Source organism: Silene latifolia, chromosome 7, assembly GCF_048544455.1.
Source record: "Silene latifolia isolate original U9 population chromosome 7, ASM4854445v1, whole genome shotgun sequence".
Classification (NCBI taxonomy): Eukaryota; Viridiplantae; Streptophyta; class Magnoliopsida; order Caryophyllales; family Caryophyllaceae; genus Silene; species Silene latifolia.
In genome coordinates this window covers 10,989,503-11,010,007 of record NC_133532.1, presented here as the reverse complement: position 1 = coordinate 11,010,007, position 20,505 = coordinate 10,989,503, and the positions used below count along the sequence as shown (strand labels likewise).

General features: G+C 37.3%; 3 protein-coding genes and 2 non-coding genes across 9 annotated transcripts; 1 reads left to right on the top strand and 4 right to left on the bottom strand.

The window, feature by feature from the left end:
• The first annotated feature begins 1,279 nt into the window (after positions 1–1,279).
• On the top strand, positions 1,280–10,509 carry LOC141591722 (uncharacterized). 5 transcript variants are annotated; one of them, XM_074412152.1, is made up of 12 exons: positions 1,678–1,695; positions 1,917–1,982; positions 2,737–2,833; positions 3,082–3,264; positions 3,441–3,540; positions 3,628–3,658; positions 4,171–4,213; positions 4,675–4,827; positions 5,106–6,744; positions 7,038–8,289; positions 9,209–9,292; positions 10,221–10,509. In XM_074412152.1, exons 3-12 carry the CDS (start codon positions 2,775–2,777, stop codon positions 10,283–10,285), a joined length of 3,609 nt encoding a protein of 1,202 aa, XP_074268253.1. In that variant the 5' UTR covers positions 1,678–1,695; positions 1,917–1,982; positions 2,737–2,774; the 3' UTR covers positions 10,286–10,509. The 5 variants fall into 5 exon arrangements, with proteins under 5 accessions (XP_074268251.1, XP_074268255.1, XP_074268253.1 ...); XM_074412151.1 differs by lacking the exon at positions 1,678–1,695 and adding an exon at positions 1,696–1,800; XM_074412150.1 differs by having other exon boundaries at positions 1,280–1,982.
• TRNAK-CUU (transfer RNA lysine (anticodon CUU)) lies at positions 8,809–8,881 on the bottom strand. Its single transcript has one exon. It is a non-coding gene; the product is annotated as a tRNA-Lys (tRNA).
• A 67-nt stretch (positions 10,510–10,576) lies between the features above and the next one.
• Positions 10,577–10,649, bottom strand: TRNAK-CUU (transfer RNA lysine (anticodon CUU)). The gene has a single exon. It is a non-coding gene; the product is annotated as a tRNA-Lys (tRNA).
• A 490-nt stretch (positions 10,650–11,139) lies between these two features.
• On the bottom strand, positions 11,140–11,493 carry LOC141589713 (berberine bridge enzyme-like 17). The gene has a single exon (XM_074410339.1). The coding sequence runs from the start codon at positions 11,491–11,493 to the stop codon at positions 11,140–11,142; it is 354 nt and encodes a 117-aa protein (XP_074266440.1).
• A 349-nt stretch (positions 11,494–11,842) lies between these two features.
• On the bottom strand, positions 11,843–19,903 carry LOC141591725 (uncharacterized). Its single transcript, XM_074412156.1, has 5 exons — positions 19,728–19,903; positions 14,716–15,075; positions 13,159–13,845; positions 12,503–12,847; positions 11,843–12,369 (listed from the first exon to the last, which is right to left on the bottom strand). Exons 1-5 carry the CDS (start codon positions 19,821–19,823, stop codon positions 12,091–12,093), a joined length of 1,767 nt encoding a protein of 588 aa, XP_074268257.1. The 5' UTR covers positions 19,824–19,903; the 3' UTR covers positions 11,843–12,090.
• Positions 19,904–20,505: the final 602 nt, after the last annotated feature.

Sequence of the window (20,505 nt, the reverse complement as noted above, 5' to 3'; positions counted from 1 at the left end):
TAAAATAAAAAGTGGGCATAAGTTTTAACTACTCAATTCACCCCCCCCCCCCCTTCTTGAGTATTTCGGGTGTGATAGACTCTTCAGGTTCCTATCTCGGGGTTGGGTCAGACTATGAACGGGAGGACTTACCGTAGTGTGCTGGGGTATCGTCTGGGTATTACATTATTCACGATATCTAGGCCCGTCCGCTTGCTCTCGGGTTTTTTCTTTGAGGATGTTTTTTGGGGACCACGCTGTTTCTTGTCTTTGGTCTTGTGGGCGTTAAACATCGGCATAATCTTGTCAGGGACACTCTTTTCGATATCTGTTATAGATGCAGTATTCTTGCGGGAAAGGAGGTTGATATCGGTTTGGTTGATGGACATGGTGGCTCTCTTCGTCCCTGGATTTGTTGCTTTATTCTTGGGACGGGGGCGTGATGTGTGCGTTGATTTGAGTTCTTCTCCTTTGACTCGGTCGGGATGACGGATTTTGTGCTGGACCAGGGTTGTCGGCCGATCTTTGCTCAGCGAAAGTGTGCTAAGTATGGGGATTTGTGCGCTGTAGCGGGTTATGGTTTCCTTCCTTTCTCTTTCTCTTTACTTGGGGAGTGGGTTCGGATCTTTGTTGCCTTGCTCAGCGGATCCGAAATTCTCGGTATCTCGGGATGCGGGGGCTTGGGTGGCGCTTACATTTTTGCTAGACTTAGCTTTGCTATTGCTAAAGTGTGGGAGCCCGGATTGTCTCTCGGCTCCCACCAATTTCATGTAAACTTTTATTTTTCTTTTAATGAAAGCTGCGCGCATCTTTTTATAATTAAAAAAAATAATAATAAAAAATAATAATAATAATAATAATAATAATAATAATATAAAAAAAATATAAAAAAATAATAATAAACAATAATAGTAATAATAATAGTAGTAGTAGTAATAATAATAATAATATTAATATTAATAATAAATATATAATATTAATAAAAACTATTAAGTTTAAGATTCGCAAAATTGAAATTGGCTGAATTTAGTGAATTTAACCTGAATAGAAATTTGAATTTGAAGTGAATGAAATTGAAATTAAGCCAATCGAATCGAATCAATATAGTGAATTTGAATCAAGTGAATCAATATATATTTGAAATTAATCAATCAATATATTTGAATTTGAATCGAATCAATAAATAATGGAATAACTAAATGAATAAATTTGTCTTTGAATCGAATCAAGTGAAAGTGAAAATAAGCAGAAAAAAAGCAGGCAGCCTAAATCTCTAATCAACATAATTCAATCAACATACGAACAATCACAATACGCTGTATTCAACATTTATGAACTCCAGAACTGGGATTCTAATTTCATTGGTCTCTCGGACATTTGTTTAATTGTTCAATCAACATTAACAATTTGCCTTAGTCAACTCAAACCCTTCCAATTAAACTTTTAAACTCCCCCTTCTTCTGTTATAAACTGTAGATTCACACTGTATATACAACATATCTGTAATCTGTAATTTGTATATCATCAAATAATTTCTATAACCTATTTAACTCGTTTTACTTTAAGACGGATATACCCGCTTCAACAAAAATTTGTGATCATCAAATAGTGTGCAACTGTTCTCTGAAAAACAAAGAAAGTGACTTCTCAGATAAGTGTGTGGGGGGATCACTTTGATTGAGGAGTAAAGCAAAACCCACCTGTGTTTTTTAACTTGTACTTGTATTTTTCATCCCCCCATTTTTGTACCTTTTTGTTTAAAATATATTTGTTCATAACCCCACCAAAATTTCTAAACCCAGGAAAAAAATCTGGAATTTTGTATGTTTCTGTATTTTAATTGTAATTAGATACTAAGATAAGGATATATTGATTGGTTTTAGTTAGTTTGGATAGTAAAGACAAAAACTTGTGATTGTTTTTGGTGTTTTTGACAGAAAAATGAGAATTTTGGAAATGATCTATATGGGTTGATTGAAGATCACATCTTTTTTATGTTTTGAGTAAGTTTATAGTTTTTTAAGATTCAATTTTGATTAATTGTTTGATTTTGTTACTTGGGTAGTATTTATTTTGGAATGTGCTAGTTAGTGCATTGTTTGTGTTTTGGTATTCTGTTTGTTCTTCAATTAGATCCTTGACTTTTTCAAAATTCTCCAATTCTGCTGTTTTGGAGCTGGTATTTATTAGGGTGCTGATACTGATGTTTTTTCGCTAGTTAAAGTTCGGTTGATTGTTAGTTATCTAGCTTTAAGCTAGGTTTTTGTGATGATGGACTTGTTTTGATGTAGTTTCAAACTTGTTTGGAAGGTACATTGTCTGCTGTGGCAATTCGGTTTAGAACTGTAGTTTACGCTGTTGAATTCTCGAGTTTACTATCTATACGTCTTCATTTACTTTGCCACTTTAATTACTAGCTATGTAGCTTTGACTACATTTTTGTTTAGTTGGGCTTCAATCGCCTAGCTGTCTGTTTCCGCAATTCTGTTAGGAAGCGAGTTTTTGGCTAATTCTTAGGGTTTAATACTGATAGTACACTAGTTCATTGATTGCCACTTCAGTTACTTGTGTCTCGCTTTAGACTGAGTTTTCTGTTAATGGACTCGTATTTGGAATTAGTAACGAAGGTGTCGTAGTAACCATTCCTTTTCTGATTGTGTTTTTTGAATTTTGGTAATGTGAAATATCAAGTTTCCTATTTTAGTAGTTATTCTATGTTAAATTGCACTGGGATCTTATTGTTGAACTGGTACACAGGACAAAGGGATTACTACGACACCTTGGTAAAGAAGAAAATGCAATCCAATGTGCCTCTAGATTACGCTGTCTTCCAACTGTCTCCTGGACGATCACGGTGAGGATTCAATATTCGATCACAAAGCATAGATATGACAGTCTCAGATATGAGAGACCAACTCATTAACCTTTTTGTTTAATGAGCAATATGTGAGAATATGGGTTGATTCAAACGCACCATTCGCGGTACCTAATACCATGCTCACATGTGAGCGCGTCTTATGCCAGACTATTTGATATTCTATGTCTTCTGAAACTATTGCAACTAGTTGTTTTGCATGCTCATTATCCTTGATTACTTGACAGATGTGAGTTATTTGTTTCTTATGATGGAACTACGGAGAAGCTTGCATCAGGACTTGTAAAACCTTTCGTTACTCACTTGAAAGTGGCAGAAGAGCAAGTTGCATTTGCTGGGAAGTCAATTAAACTTGATGTTGAGCGAAATAAAAATGTGGAGACATGGTTTACGAAGGGAACTCTTGAGAGGTTGTGATCTCTATTACCTGAACCCTAATTTATACTCCTGTAAATGAACTTCCTTTTTTTTTTCTGGACGCCTTGTCTCAACGTTCATTTTCATCCACATCATAGTTTGCTCCTTAATTCTCGTGCAAAGGAAATTGACAAGTAATTTCGTGTTTCATTGTCACCTATATATCCAGGTTTGTCCGGTTTGTTAGTACACCTGAGGTATTAGAAATGGTCAATACATATGATGCAGAAATGTCTCAGTTGGAAGCAGCTCGAAAAATCTACTCTCAGGTTACCAATGCCCCTTCTAATACACCGTGTACTTGAGCACGTCTAGTAGACTTCTAATATGCTAAAGTAACTAATCTTTTTTTTCAGGGAGCGGCCGACCATGAATCTGGTACATCAGGTACCTCTACTTGTTTGTGCTTTTACATCAACTTGTTCTTGTTAGATGGAGAACGTTTCAAAACCATTGCACGATTACTTTATATCAAAACCTGTTTCAGAATTTTGTTAAATCTTACTTTTATGTCTAATATTGTCATAGAAAAAAGAGATTATTTGGCATGTAAATTGCCTGAGAAGCTAGTGTACAAACTACAACAGTTCGAGTACTTGAAACTATGATCAGTGAGGACAGACAGTCGATGAGTGTGAGAATACATAGTCTTATACTCTTATATCTTACAGTGGCATTGTCAGTGGCGGATTTAGGGGGGGGCTAGCAGGGCGCCCCCCCCCGGATTTGAAATTTCAAATTTTTTAACAACCTGAATTTTATTTCCCCAGACCCCAGTGATCCACATTTGGAAGTTGTTTGGAAATCCGCAATTAATATCAACTCGTGTTGTTTTTATTCTTGATTACATAATTATTCTGTAATTCTCAATTATTTTATTATTGAATTTTCTGCTCCAGGTGGAATTGGTAACGGAGTGACTGCGGCATTTGATGCAACCAAGTAAAATTTTCAATTTGCTTATTCTTTCTTTCCAGTTTATCATTATTTTTTGGTAATAAATTGTCAAAACATTATAATTACCTAAATGTCTGTCTGAATATTATAACTCCTCTTTTGACCTTGATCATGTTTTATATTACAAACTATGTTAGTCCAACACTTCACTTAGCTGTCGCAGGACACGGCACTTCGGTTTAGACCACAAAATAAAAAAAATCGCACAAAGTGGCCGTATCCAACACGTGCCAGACACGACACCGTGTCAGAGAGTCGGAGTAACACGAGATTACAAGTTTTTACTGTATGGCCTCCTGAAAACATCCATTTAAAATGGCGGATGAAATTTTTGTATCCTTTCTAACACTTTCTAGGTCATTTACTTTCTGTATGTCATCTTAAACTTTGATAGGGTGCAACAATGGTTATCCGTTTATTCCTTTTGACTTCATACACTTATTTAGGATGGAGCTTTTGAGAGCCATTGATATAAGGCTTTCTGCAGTAAAACAGGCCTTGGAGACAGCATGTAGTTGTGCATCTGCTGCTGGTTTTAATCTCAAAACTGTCTCGGAACTTCAGTTCTTTGCAGATCACTTCGGTTCTCATCGCCTCAGGTAATATTTTTTTTTTTTTCTCAAAGCAAACATACATTATGCTACATTGTTTTCTGCCCTGCTTTTCATTTTCGCCCTTGTTTTATCTTTGGAGAGCATTGATCTCCATGAGCTTTTGAATTCCTGTTAAAAATTTTGGTATCTATCTGGTAAAGACTAACTTCAGATTTGGTAAATGTGTTTCTTTCACGGTGTCTTATCTTAAATAGCAAGCTAAACTTTCTGCACTTAAAAGAAGTTTTTCGAGTCCAGTGTTTAAAATTTTTCATTTCATGCAGCAACGCCTGCAGTAAATTCATCACCCTTGCACAGCAACGTTCTGACCTCTTTAATTCCGACAACAACACAACAGTAGCATGGAAAGCCTCATCTGATAGTGTTCTTCACTCCTCCGCTAGCTCCGACATGTTCCTTCATGACCCATCTGATGACCATACCAAAGTCACCCTCCCTTCACGACATTTTTCTAGGGAGCCAAGTCCCAGTCCTAGTGATGATGTGGATGCGAGAGAAAGTATTAAAAATAAAGACTCTGACAAAGACAATGCTATGAGGCCAACCACCTCAGCTACAAGCGAGTCAGCCTCCACATCAGCTGGGAAGCCTCAACTCACCAGGCGACCAAGTGTGCAGGATCGAATTAATCTTTTTGAAAATAAGGCTCAGAATTCTCCCTCTACTAGTGATACAACATCCACAATGATTGGTGGAAAATCCGAGCTTCAAGGATTATCATCGGACGTCAACTCATCCACTGAAAAGGTTGTTTTGAGAAGATGGAGTGGGTCCACCGACATGAACGTTGATGTCAGTGGAAAGAGAAAGGAACCTGATAGCAACGGAAACACTCCTACATCCTCGGGTTCATCATCACGTCTTTTTTTCCCTCCAAAACTTAAGGATCCGTTCGATCCAACGTCACAGGAAGGGGATAAGAATTCTAAACCGCCTTTGGAGGCAGAATTTGGTTCTCAGTCAGCGCCTGCATCGTCTGAATTGAATTCAAAGCTTCCATCATTCTCAGGGAGATCATTGGAGAAGGATCAACCGGATGGTGGTGGGATCCGGTCTAGAACAGCATCTTTCAGTAGAGGGGACGATTTTGGGTTTGGAACCCAATCAACCTCTAAGCAGGTCCAGGTCAAATCCTGGCCCGGGAAGATCAAGAAATTTGGTCCCTCTATTCAGAGTGAAGGTGATTTGGGTTCAATGCCCTCTGAAATTCACTTGCAACCTGAAATTCAGAGCATACGAGTTGAGCTTGATCCAGTGCCTGCTCAACCTAGATGTCAATCTTTATCAGAAATTGAGAAATCTGAAGGAAGTGATTTGGAATCATTAAAGAGTCAAATGACAAGGCGTGGAGTCGGAAAGGAGAGTCGAGCAAAAGGGACCCTGGGAGTGAATGATGAGCTAAAAGTAAAGGCAAAGGAACTCGAGAAGCTTTTTGCAGAGCATAAAGTTCGTGTCCCCGGTGACCAGTCGAGTTCTGCTTGGAGAATTAGGGATGATGTCTTGACCTGTAAGCAAGAAACGGATGGCAAGCCTGCCAAAGTTTCTAGAGAAATGGATAGCTTCAATACTACTCCATTGTCAAAAACTGTTGATAATCACAATCATTACGTCGTACCAAAGCATAACATTTACAGTCCTAGTTTTTCAGATGGGTCTAAAGGAAAACTGTATCAGAAATATATGAAAAAGCGGGATGCGAGATTAAGGGAAGACTGGAGTTCAAGTAGGCCAGAGAAGGAAGCTCAGATGAAGGCAATGCATGATAGCCTTGAGAAAAGTAGAGCTGAAATGAAGGTCAAGTTGGCAAGTTCTGCTGTAAAGAGATATTCTGCCTATGATACTCGTCAAAGGGCTGAGAAATTGAAGTCATACGATACCCAATCCGCGATGAAGAGAGACCAGGTATCTGCTCGCTTTGTTTCCTCAGATAGTTTACATATTGCATTTAGTTCGTCCGTCATGAAGAATGAATGTGGGACTCACTTAGCTGCCATGTCACGTGTCTGACACAACACGACACTTCACTTTAGACCACAAAATAGAAAACTTCGCACAAGAGAGCCGTATCTGACATTCCGACACGTGTCAGACACGACGCCGGGTCGGAGAGTCAGAGTAACACAGTTGCCTGCCAAGTATGTTTTCTCTTTGTTATATGTTCAAGTTTTCACCATGGATTTTCATTTCCGTAACAGCCTACAGATGCGTTCATGAGCGCCAAGGATTCCTCTTCGAAAAGTACACAGGGAAAAAGGGTTCTACCAAACAAAATTACTACGTCACCTACAACCCGCAACTCAACTACCCCTATTCATCAGTCATCCGGTAAAACTTTTAAGCCTGGTGTCGGAAGACGGAGAACGCTGTATGGCAATCGTTTGGCACAATCAGTTCCTAATTCCTCCGATTTGAGGAAAGAAAACACGAGTCCATCATCGGGCGGAAGCAAGCCAGCCCATGTTCAAGAAAGAAATCATGCTCGGAAAAATAAAATCAGTGAAGACTTGTGCCTGGCCAATGAAGTAAAGTCAAGGAGACTTCAGTCATCGAAAAAGAACACGCCTACCACTATGGAAATGAATACTTCTCGCTATTCTGATGATGTAGATGACTCTCAGTTCATGCCTTCCAAATATCATATAGAGAAGAATGCGGAGTATGGAAAACTCTCTGACATGGAGTCGAAGGCTCTTCCGATAAAGAGTAATGGTATATCAAAAGCTTCAATGATGGAAGAGGCTGCAAGAAATGAACATGGTTTTGGTGATGCAAGTTTCGGAACAGAAGAGATGATGGATCTAGCCAAAGACGAGGAGCGTGTCTATGAAACCGTAGTAGTGGAAGAATCTATTTATATTGACAATAGCAAAGGAAGACTGAGCCATGAATCGGACAAGTCCGGAAATTCTCTTTATCAAAACAATAATGCAGAAGACATTCCTATTTCCATGCCTACTCTTTTTCACTCCATGGGGTCCACTTCAGACTCACCCGGGGAAAGCCCTGGATCTTGGAATTTACGCTTACAAAACCCATTTGCATATTCCCATGAAATTTCAGACATTGATGCGTCGGACTCACCATCTGGGAGCCCTGCATCGTGGAACTTATACACTCTTTCTCAGGCGGAGGTGGAGGCTGACAAAATGAGAAAGAAATGGGGAGCGGTTCAGAAACCCGTTGTTGGTATGGACAGTTGTCATAGCTACTCACGCAAGGATGTAACCAGAGGTCTAAGGCGATTCCTCAAATTTGGTAGGAAAAATCATGCTTCTGAGAGTGTGGCGGACTGGATATCTGCTACTACATCTGAGGGAGAGGATAGCGAAGATGGAAGAGATCTCGCTAATCGTTCCTCAGAAGATTTGAGGAAATCGAGAATGGGATTTTCACAGAATCATAATTCTGACAAAGGATTATATGGAAGTGACATGTTCAATGAACAAGGTGATTTGCTATTTCTCTTTTTATCTATGAGCTTAAAAACCCTTCCTTTTATTTGTGTTAACTGTTAAGAGTGATATGTCAGTCTTCTTCGGCTTGCGAAAAGTAATCAGCTGCTTTTGTTTCATTTAGATTGTTTTTCTTCTTGATATCTAATTTGATTTATCTTATTTTGTTTTAATTGATTTTTATTTCCTACCGAGCCAAATATTCATTATTATTTGGTTCTAGTTTATGATGGAATAAAGTAAAATGGCTCACCGGTGGGAATTCTTTTATTGTGAAGTAATAGCATTAGATATAACTTTTGCCACTTTTTTTATTTTATGAGTCACCGAAGTCTGAAACAGTCGCTTTGTGTTCCTAACATCCGACTCCCCCTACCCGCTGTTTGCGGGAGCCCTTTAATCATATGGATTACTGTAGTTGCTCGATCATTGGCCTTTGCTCATGCTATTCATGCATAGTCCACTGCATGTGTTTTTACTTTTTACGATTAAAAAAGACAACCAAAAAAAAAAACGCCCACCGTGGGGCTCGAACCCACGACCACAAGGTTAAGAGCCTTGCGCTCTACCAACTGAGCTAGACGGGCTTTGTTTATTAAGTAGTTGGTACAATTGAATCCTTTTAACTTTGACATTACGAACTCAAAAGACAAGGAACCAGGTTAATCCTAAGTCGTAACTAATGTTCTCCGCTGTTAAATGGACGGACTTAGTTTCGTTTATATCTGAACTCTCTTGATAGTTAAAATTCTTCAATGTCGAAATTAATTTTTTTATTAAAAAAAATCGATAGGGGTAATGTTGCTTGTTTTCTGTTTTTGCTTAAAGCTTTGGTTGCATATTTCGTCACGACTACAAGTCTACAACACTTCAAACTTACAAAGGGATATTCTGTAATGATTGTTTAACTGCAGTTCAAGGATTACGAACCTCAATCCGAACACCTACATCAAATTTCAAATTGCAGGAAGAACATTTGTCCGGAAGTTCTTTAAAAGGTAAATTTTTCTTAACATTCCTTACTGACCTATTTCTTTAAACTCATCATCTTGTCAGTTTATTACTCACTCCGTTTCTTGTATCCTTTTTTAAATGCCACATGCACCAGTCCTAAATACAATTAGGAGAGTCGAAAAATGGTAGGAAAAATATTCCGTAGTATTGTTTTTAAGATCTTTCATTTAAGTAAATGCTCTATTGGAAAGAAATAAGCAAAGGGAGTATAATCAATTTTTTTGCTTTCTCAAGTCAATCAATAATAGGACATTCTACGTGGTAACCTCGTGTTTTTGTTTTTTTTTTTATTTTCTACGTGGTAACCTCGTTTTTAACAAAAACGCCTTTGACTGGCCATAACTCACGATCAAAACATCTGAAAGCGGCGATTTTTTTTTTTCATATAGACAGGCTTTACTAGATTTTTGATCTGGAAAAAAAAGAATTCAGTTTCTGAACTCGTGGCAAGAATTACGGTCAGTCAAACTTTAAACTTTGACTGATCGTACTCGTACCTCTTTGTAGCGAGTTCCGAATGCGTCATTTTTTTTTTCAAATTGACCGCGTTTATGATATCTTTAATTTGAAAAAAAAATTGTCGCTTTCGTAACTCATGGTTGTGAGTTATGGCCAGTCAAAGGCGTTTTTGGTGAAAATGAGGTTACCATGTAGAAAATAAAAAAAACACGGGATTAGCACGTAGAATATCCCATAAATATATTTAGCCAAGTGAATGGAACTCTTAAAATGGATAGAGATCCTCATCCGATATGAAGCCTTGATAAATAAAAACTTCTGCTGTTAATTCTTTTGGCCCCTACAATTAAGCATATTCCCATCGCTCGACCGAGTAGCGGTAATGTTCATATAGTGACTTGGGTGGTTAGCTTCTTGAAATCTACATGACGATGCTTCATTTACTTTTGTCAGCCCCGAAGTCATTCTTTTCACTTTCGAATTTCCGGAACAAAGCCAACGATTCAAAGGCAAGATAGAAGTTCTCCTCACACACACATTGAAGGCAGAACACAGATAAATTGATATAGAATCGTCTTGAAAAATTCGCCATAAGAAGATACCGTTCACTTCTAGTTGGCTTACATTGAGAAGATGTGGTGTATATATTTGTACTGTTTGAACATACTTTTGTTTGGACGGGATGATTCTGTGGTTTTGGAACTGCTACTGGTACAGGTATATATAACGCGTTAGAAGTATAGTTGATGAATGTAAATACTGAAATTTTGTGTATAGTTTGCTCGATGGCTTTTGCTTAGAAAAAAAAACGCCCACCGTGGGGCTCGAACCCACGACCACAAGGTTAAGAGCCTTGCGCTCTACCAACTGAGCTAGACGGGCTTTGTTGTTTAACTACTTGGTAAAGTTTATAATATTTACTTTTCACTTTTAACATATTCAAAGATAATGAACCAGATTAATCGTACTTAATGTTCTCCACTGTTATGAACTGAAATTATAAGTGAAAGTGAATTTACAATAAGTATGCGCTTACTTAGTTTCGTGTATAGTCGAACTCTTTTGATACCTAAATTAGTGTAGATCGTGCGGTTTTTTAGATAGAAATATTAAAAAAAAAATACAAAGTAATAATTATAAAACTTGATATTTAACTCAAGACCCCATATAATGGAAAACTTAGTTTTTGTAGCAAATAGTACTCAAACCTAACATTCAGCTACTAAAGAAGAACAAATAACTGAGTACAGGCCCCGTTTCTCAAAACCTTCTGAACATGTTATTAAACGAGCTGACAAGTAGTTATTGAATACAAGAATCAAATACAAAGCTTTGAAACATATGCAAGTAAAAAGACTACTAAAACTCAAGCTTATTTGTAACTTGGCAAAACAGGAATACTTTGCTCATGCCTAAAGAAATTTGTAGGATCAACCCTAGCTTTCACCATCAACAACCTCTTGAGGTTCCCCTTAAAAAAGTCGAAGGCAAAGCCGGTACTATTATTCACATTAGTGCCAATATCAATATCCCTATAGTTCAAAAACGCCTCCCTCGGATTATTCGACACAAATTGAGTCATAAACCCGTAAATCCCTCTAATAGCTTTCATATTCCCGTGAAGAACCTCAAGTGACGGATCAGCCCAATACGCAAGGTATTGAATTTTAAAGAGCTTCCCTTTCCTATGAGGAAATGGTGTTGCATTCTCCGAAACTTCACCCATTTTTCCGCCATATGGATTGAATTGCATTGTTACATTCTCAAACTCGATCATCTTTTCCCATAACAAAAAAAGGTTGACATTCTATTTCAATGGTAATATTAATGAGCTAGGATCGTCTTCATTTCTTATGAAAACGAGAGAAGTCCATTTCTTCTAATACGTTAATTTGATATACTTTTCCATCGCCTCCACATCATCCATCGTTTAAAACTAAGACCGTGAGATCGTTCCAGGATAAAAAAAATGGAAAAAAAATGAAAAGAAATGGGGAGGGTTCAAAATGATCATAAGGGCTATATACTAGCAATAATCTAGCATATACTCGTATATCACAAAACAGGCAAATCAATTCAGTGCATCATAAGTTGCCTTCTTTCTGACATGTTTTCTTACATCAGCATATTACATCACAAAACACCCTGAAGATAATAATCGTATCTTCTAATAGTAGTAGCATAATAAATCTTATTTCATAAGACTAATATTATTCCGATTACGGTATATTACAATATACCGTAATATCTTCTATCACACCCGATATATAGACAAAACGATGACAACCGTGAGCGCTTGACCAGTGATCGAGAAAACAAGGTTCTAGCAACGCTGTCGGAAGGTTAGACTCAAACGACCAGAGCGGAAGTTTGTTTCATCGAGCAACATTTTGGGAGCAGTGTCGGGTATGATTGCAGGAACGCCATGGAAAATGTGTCTGGATTTTCCACCAAATATTAGAACATCTCCTGATTCTAATACGACTTTATCTGCCTTTTCAACATCTCTTTGATCACCATACAAGAATTCTGCAGAATCGCCGATGGAGAAAGTTACAATAGGTATTCCTTTACGCAGACTTTCTTGACTCTCACCTTTGTCCTGGGATAAACAAGAGGGAGATATCTTATGAGAAGCAGCAAAATATGATGTAAAATAGAGCTGACAAACAATGACACGACACAACACGACACGATCTGTTTGCCAGGTCTAAATAAAACATGAAGTGACGAACCTGATGTAGCCCAAGACGTCCAGTTTTTGAATAATAATTAACCAGACAGATATCTGGCTTAACTGATGGAAGTATGGACTCTACATTTTTAACCCTCTCACGTTCAGAAATAAGAGATTGCGAGTCCTTGACTGCTCTATCAACCAACTCGAGAAGTTTCCGAGGAATAGGTGGTGGTTTTGAATGATCTGATAGTCGAACTTCCTCATATTGGCAAGTCTTAGGATCCCAAAACTGACCAAAACACATCAATTTCAGATGCATCTTCCCACCATCATCAAATTGTGGTTGGTAGAAACCCACATTCACCAGACCATGTTCTCGGCAAATCTTCAAAATACTGGCCTGAACAGTACAGATGAACGATAAATGAATAAGCAGGCAGGGGAGAAAAGACTTGGGAAGTTCAACGTAATGCAACGCATCACAAGCATCATATTCCCCTAGCAAATGTCAACTAACTTATCTAGTAAAAATTTTAATAAGCGGTACTCGTGAACCGTGATCTAGGTTCGCAACCCATCAACAAAACTACCGAGTTTGTGTCTCTCCACGCAACAAAGGAAAAAACACGTCTCCTCATCAAAGATAAATAATGATAAGCCATCCAAATCTAAATGAAATGAAAGGACATCAGAAGGAATTTCAGGAGGCACCTGTTCTGAAATTGAAAGATAGTTTTTCAGCAGCACCATCCCAGGTCTCAAAATTGATTTCCGTGGTGGGCATAGATCAAATTTCTCTATGGGAAATTCAGAATTTTCAGTTTCTCGTAAACTATCAGTACTTTTTGGAGTCTTGACTTCAGAACAACTTTTTAGAGGCACGGATTCCCCAGACAATTGAGCAGCTTCCGGGGTATGGACAAGACTTTCCATAAATGCAAGATCAAGATTTACTGACGAACGATCACTGTCTCCTTTACTCAGAGCTTTTGCAGTACCATTCAAATTCAATTGACCAGATCCTAATCCAAATTGTTCATCACGGTGAAAACCAGAAGCATTGCTACTAACATTACCTCCACTAGAGCTACTTCCACTGCCAAACTTAGACCATCCCCCTCCCCCTCCCCGGCGAGTAGCAGGAGTTACATTCCGATAAATACCACCTCCAGAATTCTTCTCCGCTGCATTGGAAGACGGTGTTGATTTTCCAACATTACCTTCATTAGAACTACTTCCATTGCCAAACGTAGCCCATCCCCCTCTCTGTCGCGTAGCAGGAGTTACATTCCGATACATACCACTTCCAGAATTCTTCTCAGCTGCTTGCCCTGAGCTAAATGATTTTTCAACAGAAGCACTTGACATACTCCCACCAAAAGACACGTTATCTCGGACCTGTGTCACGACAAGGCAGTTGTTGCATATAAATCGAAACCACAAACCACATGTGAATGACCTAATCGACAATCAAACTGGGAGACCGTCAACACTCCGTAGTTGCTACAGATATGAGGTTGATAATAGGAATATTTATAATAGTTGGGCCTCAACCATCACCTTAAGGTTTTGGTTGAGTTGGTTCATCTATCAGTTGATTATCAGGTAATGTCACTGAACGAGCAACTGCTGTTACTCATGACCAGTGGCGGAACTAAGCGGAGCTAGCAGCAGTGGTGGAACTAGGGGTGGCCAGCAGGGTGGCTCACCCCCGGGCGGGTGAAATTTTCGGAATTTTAGTTAAAAATTCGGAATTTTTTACAAGTGTACCTTATATCATTACCGGTATATTGTAAAACGGATTCCTTGATAACTGCATTTAAAATAACGGTTAACAAATACTCCCTCCGTCCCGGTCATTTGTTGTTGTCCTATTCCATTTTAGGGTGTCTCCGTCAATTGTTGTCCTTTATATTTTAGGAATGCATTTGATTAACAATTTGGTCATTCACATTCAATTTGTTCCACATGTCATTTAGTAATTGACTCTTTCCTCTTTCCTTGGTTTTTGTGCCAAAACAAAAGGACAACAAATGACCGGAAGGGAGGGAGTACTCCATACCATGGGGGTAAAAGTGTCTATAGTGGATGACTTTACGATAATTTGTAAAACCGTTTCACAAGAGACTAACTGCAATCGGAAAAAGTTCACCAATTTGTGCATAAAACAACAAAAGAAAAAACTGGCAGATCAATTATATGAGTAATTATTTAAAAACAAAAATACAGAAATTAAAGTAAAAAAATGAGAAGAGAATAGATAATTACAGGGGTTTGATTATTAGGAGAAAACTCAGGAGGTTTAGGACGCCATGAACCCTGCGATTTACGGCGGGTAGCAGGAGTTACATTCCGATAAATACCACCTCCGGAGTTCTTCTCAAGCGCATGTCCTGAGCTATTTGATTTCTCAATTGCATTGGTAGACGGTGTTGATTTTCCCACATTACCTTCATTATAACTACTTCCACTGCCAAATGTAAACCATCCCCCTCCCTGGCGAGTAGCGGGAATTGCATTCCCATACATACCAACTCCAGAATTCTTCTCAGTTGCATGCCCTGAGCTATATGAACTTTCAACAGAAGTACTTGAGACACTCCCACCAGGAGACACATCATCTCGTACCTGTGTCACCACAAGGCAGATATAACGTATTAATCGATACCATAAACCACATTTGAATGACTAAATTGACAATCAAACTTTGGAGACGTCAATACTCAGTAGTTGCTACAGAGATGAGGTCAATTATCCGGTAAAGTCAGTGAACGAGTCACTGGTGTTGCTCATAACTCGTAAGCAGTAGCGGAACTAAGGGGAGCTAGCAGCAACCTCGGAATATACAATACTCCCTTTCTCATTTATTTAATTACCTTTTTAATTCATAGTGCCATTTTAATATTTTAATCGAAGGTACACAAATGATCAAGACACATGAAACTAATAATCAACTCACTAAATTGTGTCTTTATTTTCTCATTTTAATAAGGCAAAAGATAATGAACGCCCCTGGGGCGTTTGTTTAGACTATGCAAATTTACAAATATACACTTATGATCCTAAATACGTGCTACGAATTTAGTTTCTGCATATTTCATAGCCGCAATCTACGGACTTATTGTTCCGTTTCCTTCGTAACTTATATTTTAGCTTCTCACTCATCCCTTAATCCAACTAAACATCTATAACCAACAACAATTCAATGATGGTAAGGATCCAACGCCCCACCATAACCCATTCATTTCGACAACCTTCATCCCCAACGACCACTACAGCTCTTTGCTAAATCCATTCCCAAAAGGGTTCACCACTCCCTTCCTAGGGTGTCTAATGGTTTGTTTTCCGGCGGCGAAACCGACGGAGTCCCCCAAAAAGAATTTCTAGTTTGGTTTTACGGCACCGCGCGGTTCGTAAAACCGAACCATAAAATCTTTTCAGAGAAAATTTCGGAAACAAAACAATATATACGGGTGGTTCATGTGGTGGTTTTAGTTGTTGTCGAGTCGATGGTTTAGGTGTAGGGCCTGAGTTTTGCGTTAAGTTTGGGTGGTCGGGTTAAAAGTCGTTGCTGAGTATGGAGAGGAGGGTTGTGGTCAGAAAACGGCGATAAAGCTGGTGACGTTTTGATGACAGTGGTGGTGATTGGGACAGAGGGTGGTGGTGGCGACTTGGCTGGTTGGAGTAGATTAGTACGCAGTGATGGTGAATGTGGGGTGAATAGTTGTGTTGTACGAAGTAAATTATTTGAAATGAAACAGCTTTGTCGGTAGTCTGGAGTGTAATAAGGAGAGTATCAAACGCCCCCAGGGCGCCTGTTATCAGGATCGTTTTAATAAAGTACTCCTCATATATAATAGAGAAATGGTAAGATAATAAAAATAAAAAAAAATAAAAAGGAAGTACCTTTTAAAGCGCGACAAACGTCAAAATATGTACGTGTTGTATACTACAAATTCTTCTGTATGTCGGTTTTTACAATATACTTGCTTTGCACAAGTATATTGTAAAACTAATTCCTTGATAGCTACATTTAAAATAACGATTAACAAATACTCCGTACCATGGTTTCTAGGAGGGGTAGAAGTGTTTATAGTGAAATGTTTTTAACGATAGTTTAATGTAAAACTGTGTTACAGGAGACTTCCAAAATTAATGGACCACGACAATAAATCGGAAAAAATTCACCAATTTGTGCATAAAACATCAAAAGAAAAAAACAAACCATATCAAATACCCTGTATATTAAAAGATTAACAAAACTATAAATGTTCTTGCCGAAGTTTCCCCCCCTAATTATTCACCTTCTAATAGTCGTCCCACAAAATCTCATTGAAGACGGCGATATCCGTCACAAGCTTGTGACGGATATCATTTCCTCTTACAAAATACCCATGAGAGGTGAGTGGGGGAGCACATGGGGGGTGCCCCACCTTGTCCCCTCTCCCTTTTTATGAGAGGTCTTCCGCTTGTGGCGGGATTAGCCCGTCACAAGCAAGACGCTTTGTAGTCGTCCACACCCTCATTACTTGGTCTCATTATCCTCTTTTTATTTATATGTCATTTGCTTAAAATCAATCTATTATCTATTAATTTGTATAAAATCACCCCCTTAAGATTCTTCCCATTGTCATTCATCCCTAATATCAAATGATATAACCAATATGTGATAATTACTATCAGACAGTATTTACCCTCAATTAAATTTACAGTTCAACATGTTTTTGTTTTAAGCATTTTGTTTTTAAATTATTTTTTAGCTTAACCGTCTCACACGAAAATTGTTTTGGCCATATCTATTAAAACAAGTATCCTTAGAGCATCCACAACAACAAAAAGTTTTTGTTGTTTTTTGTGGGTCCTCAACCTATACACCTCATTTTATCATAAAATGATATTTTCCCCTAAAATTTTATATAACAATTAGCAAATTTCATGTCAATTAGATCAATAATACAATAAAATGCAATCATTCTCTCATTGTGGCCACCTACAACAACAAAAAGACTCCTTCCTAAAGTTGATATTTACATATTCATTCCCCCACAACAATAAAAAAGTTTTTATCATAAAACAAGTTTTTGTGAAACTCATCCAAATATGATGAGTTTCACAAAAAGTCATTTTTAGATAAGTTCTTTTTGTTGTTGTGGGGTAATAATTGTAAAAATATCAACTATGAGTGTAGATCCACAAATAGGATTATACATCCAGTTGTACCATAAGCATGGTACAACCAAGGTATAAGAATCCGAGCTTATATGTATTTTTTTTGAGCTAATTCAAAGTTAGTGTTTTTAATGTGTAAATGAATGAGCTCAATATTTTCTACTAAAGCTCATATTCTTTAACACAAAGCTCAAATACTTTATCACAAAGCTCAGCTTCTACACCGTACAACATATACAACTGGTTGTATAGTCCATGAATTGGTGTAGATCTTATTGTTGTTGTAGATGGTCTTACTAAATAAATGAGAAGTTGGTTATTATGAAAATAATTTTAGCAACTCGTGTAAGGTCACTAGCACAAAATTTTGTACTCTTGTTGGAGTATAAATCACTTATTAGTCGATCTCTCATTAATATAATATATCATCATTTTATTTTGAATAAAAACTCACTAAACTTTAAAAATTGAAATAAAAAATGAACGTCGTGACTAGGGCTGAGCAAAAAATCCGATCATCCAAACCGATCCGAATCCGATCCGAATTTTTGGCTATCAGATCCAAAAGTTAAGTTTGGTTTGAATATCCGATCCGAAATCTTTGGTTTTGGTTTGGATATGGATATTAGAATTAAAACATTTGGATATCTGATCTGATCCGAAACTATAGTTTTCTAGTATAATTTCAAGAAAATACAATTTTTTTTTATACAACAACTTAATTAATGTTTAAAATACTAGAGAAATATGTAGGTGGTACTTAAATTTTATGTCGAGAACATTGAAGCGAGAATACTAAAAAAAATCATCATATAAGACGATGAATATAATCGTGTTTGAAACTTAATTTTAAAGTAAATTCAAAAGTATGGATATCCGCATCCGATCCGACTATTTTGGATATCCGAACATTGAATATCCGAAACATTTGATTTGGATATTGGATATCTAACTTCAGGATTTCTAATATGGATATCCGATCCGAACTAGCATTTTGGATCAGATATCTGATTCGTGCTCTGCCCTAGTCGTGACACATTATGAGTTTGTGACACTAACTTATTCTAAACGCATCATATAAAAATGTTGCTAATTCATTTTAAAAAGTATAATCCATAGGAGTTGGTATAGGTGACAGATTATAAGTTTGTGACATACGGAGTACTAACTTATTCTTTCTAGCTACGGAGTATATCTTTAACTTAATTATACTCTATAAGATCATCAGTTAATGGTTATACTTTTAGTAGATGTAAGGATATGATTATTGGTAAGACTCACCAAAGTTAAAGTCTTAAAGTCTTAAGACTTTATCGAAGATGTCTTAAAAAAAAGTCTTAGAACTATGTCACATCAGCTTCTCACTAACTTTTATTATTTCTTTATTTTTCAGACTCAGCTCAGACTCCATACATATCAATCAGACTCACCTCAAACTTTACTTTTCCAGAAAGTGGAGTCAACTCACCCAAAGTCTTAAATTGAGTCAAGACTCAACTTAAGACTTTGTTAAGACTTTAGTAGATTATTGGTAGTCATAGGCAATGGTGGAGCGAGAGGGGCTAGCAGGGGTGGGGTGGTCGCCCCAGCTGAAGGACCGCCCCGCTGAAGTTTAAAAATTTGGAAATTTTTAGTTAAATTTTTCAAATTTTTTCGAGACCCCCTTATAATATTTCTCTTTCGCCCCTGCTGCCTTACAATCCTGGCTGGCTCCGCCACTAACTCATGAGTGTTGTCTTAAGACTTACCAAAATTTTGTCTCAAAACTACTAATAATCTTACCCTAATGAGATAATATTATTGTAAGGAGCAATATTGACAAAATAGTTTCAGCAAAACATACAATTTTATTGGTGTATTTTTCCATTCTTAATATGAAATACTACCAATGATATATTTTATCACTACATTTAAAATGGAGTTAAATTACCGTAATTTAATTGTTATAAACGCTATAACATCCTTACTTAAAAAAACTATGCATTTGCACGAGAACCACACTAATATACGGGTGATTATTTAAAAACAAAAGTAGAGCCTATCAAAAAAAAAAGTAGAGGAATTAGAGTAAAAACAATAAAAAAAGAGAAGAGAGAAGACAAATTAATTACATGGTTTTGATAATTAGGAGAAAAACCAGGAGGTTTACGGCGCGATGAAACCTGCGATTTACCACCTCTTGAATTACCACGACCACCATGATTCATCGCTCTCAAACAAATAATGAAAGAGTAAAGTGTGAAGAGTGAAAGGTTAAAAGTGGGGCTTTTATTTTGGCGGATTTTATTATGTTTTATTGGAGAGAGTAAGTCTTGCTTAAGACGGGTCGAATCTTAAAACGGGTAGTTACACTCACAAAATGAATATGGGGGACAAGGTGGGGACACCCCCATGTGCCTCCCACTATCTCTATTTGGGCATTTTGTCTCACAAAACGGTATCCGTCTACAACTTAAGACGGATAGTGCCCGTCTTAAGTAAGAATTTGTGTATTGGAGAAGTATGTAAGAGGCAAAGTGGTAAGAGTGTCAAGTGTCAACGTCAGGTAGCGTATTGAATATTGGTGAAAATTATCAATTTCCAATGTAATGTTAATCACAAATTCTATGGATTGTCCGTCATAAGCTTGTAACAGGTCAATAAATCTTATATTAATAAATAAAAATAAATCATTTGTGATTTTTTGGACACTTTTATTTTTGTTTGTTGAGTAGGTTTCCTGAGAGACGGTCTTTTAATAAATTTATTGAGAGACTATTTTATAATTTTAAGAAAAAGTGGGTACCAAAGTTAATAAAATAGGTACAAATCACGATTAAAGATAAAATAGGTACATTTATTATTTAAATAGGTACTAAATTACTATGTCACGATCAACAATAAAAGGGT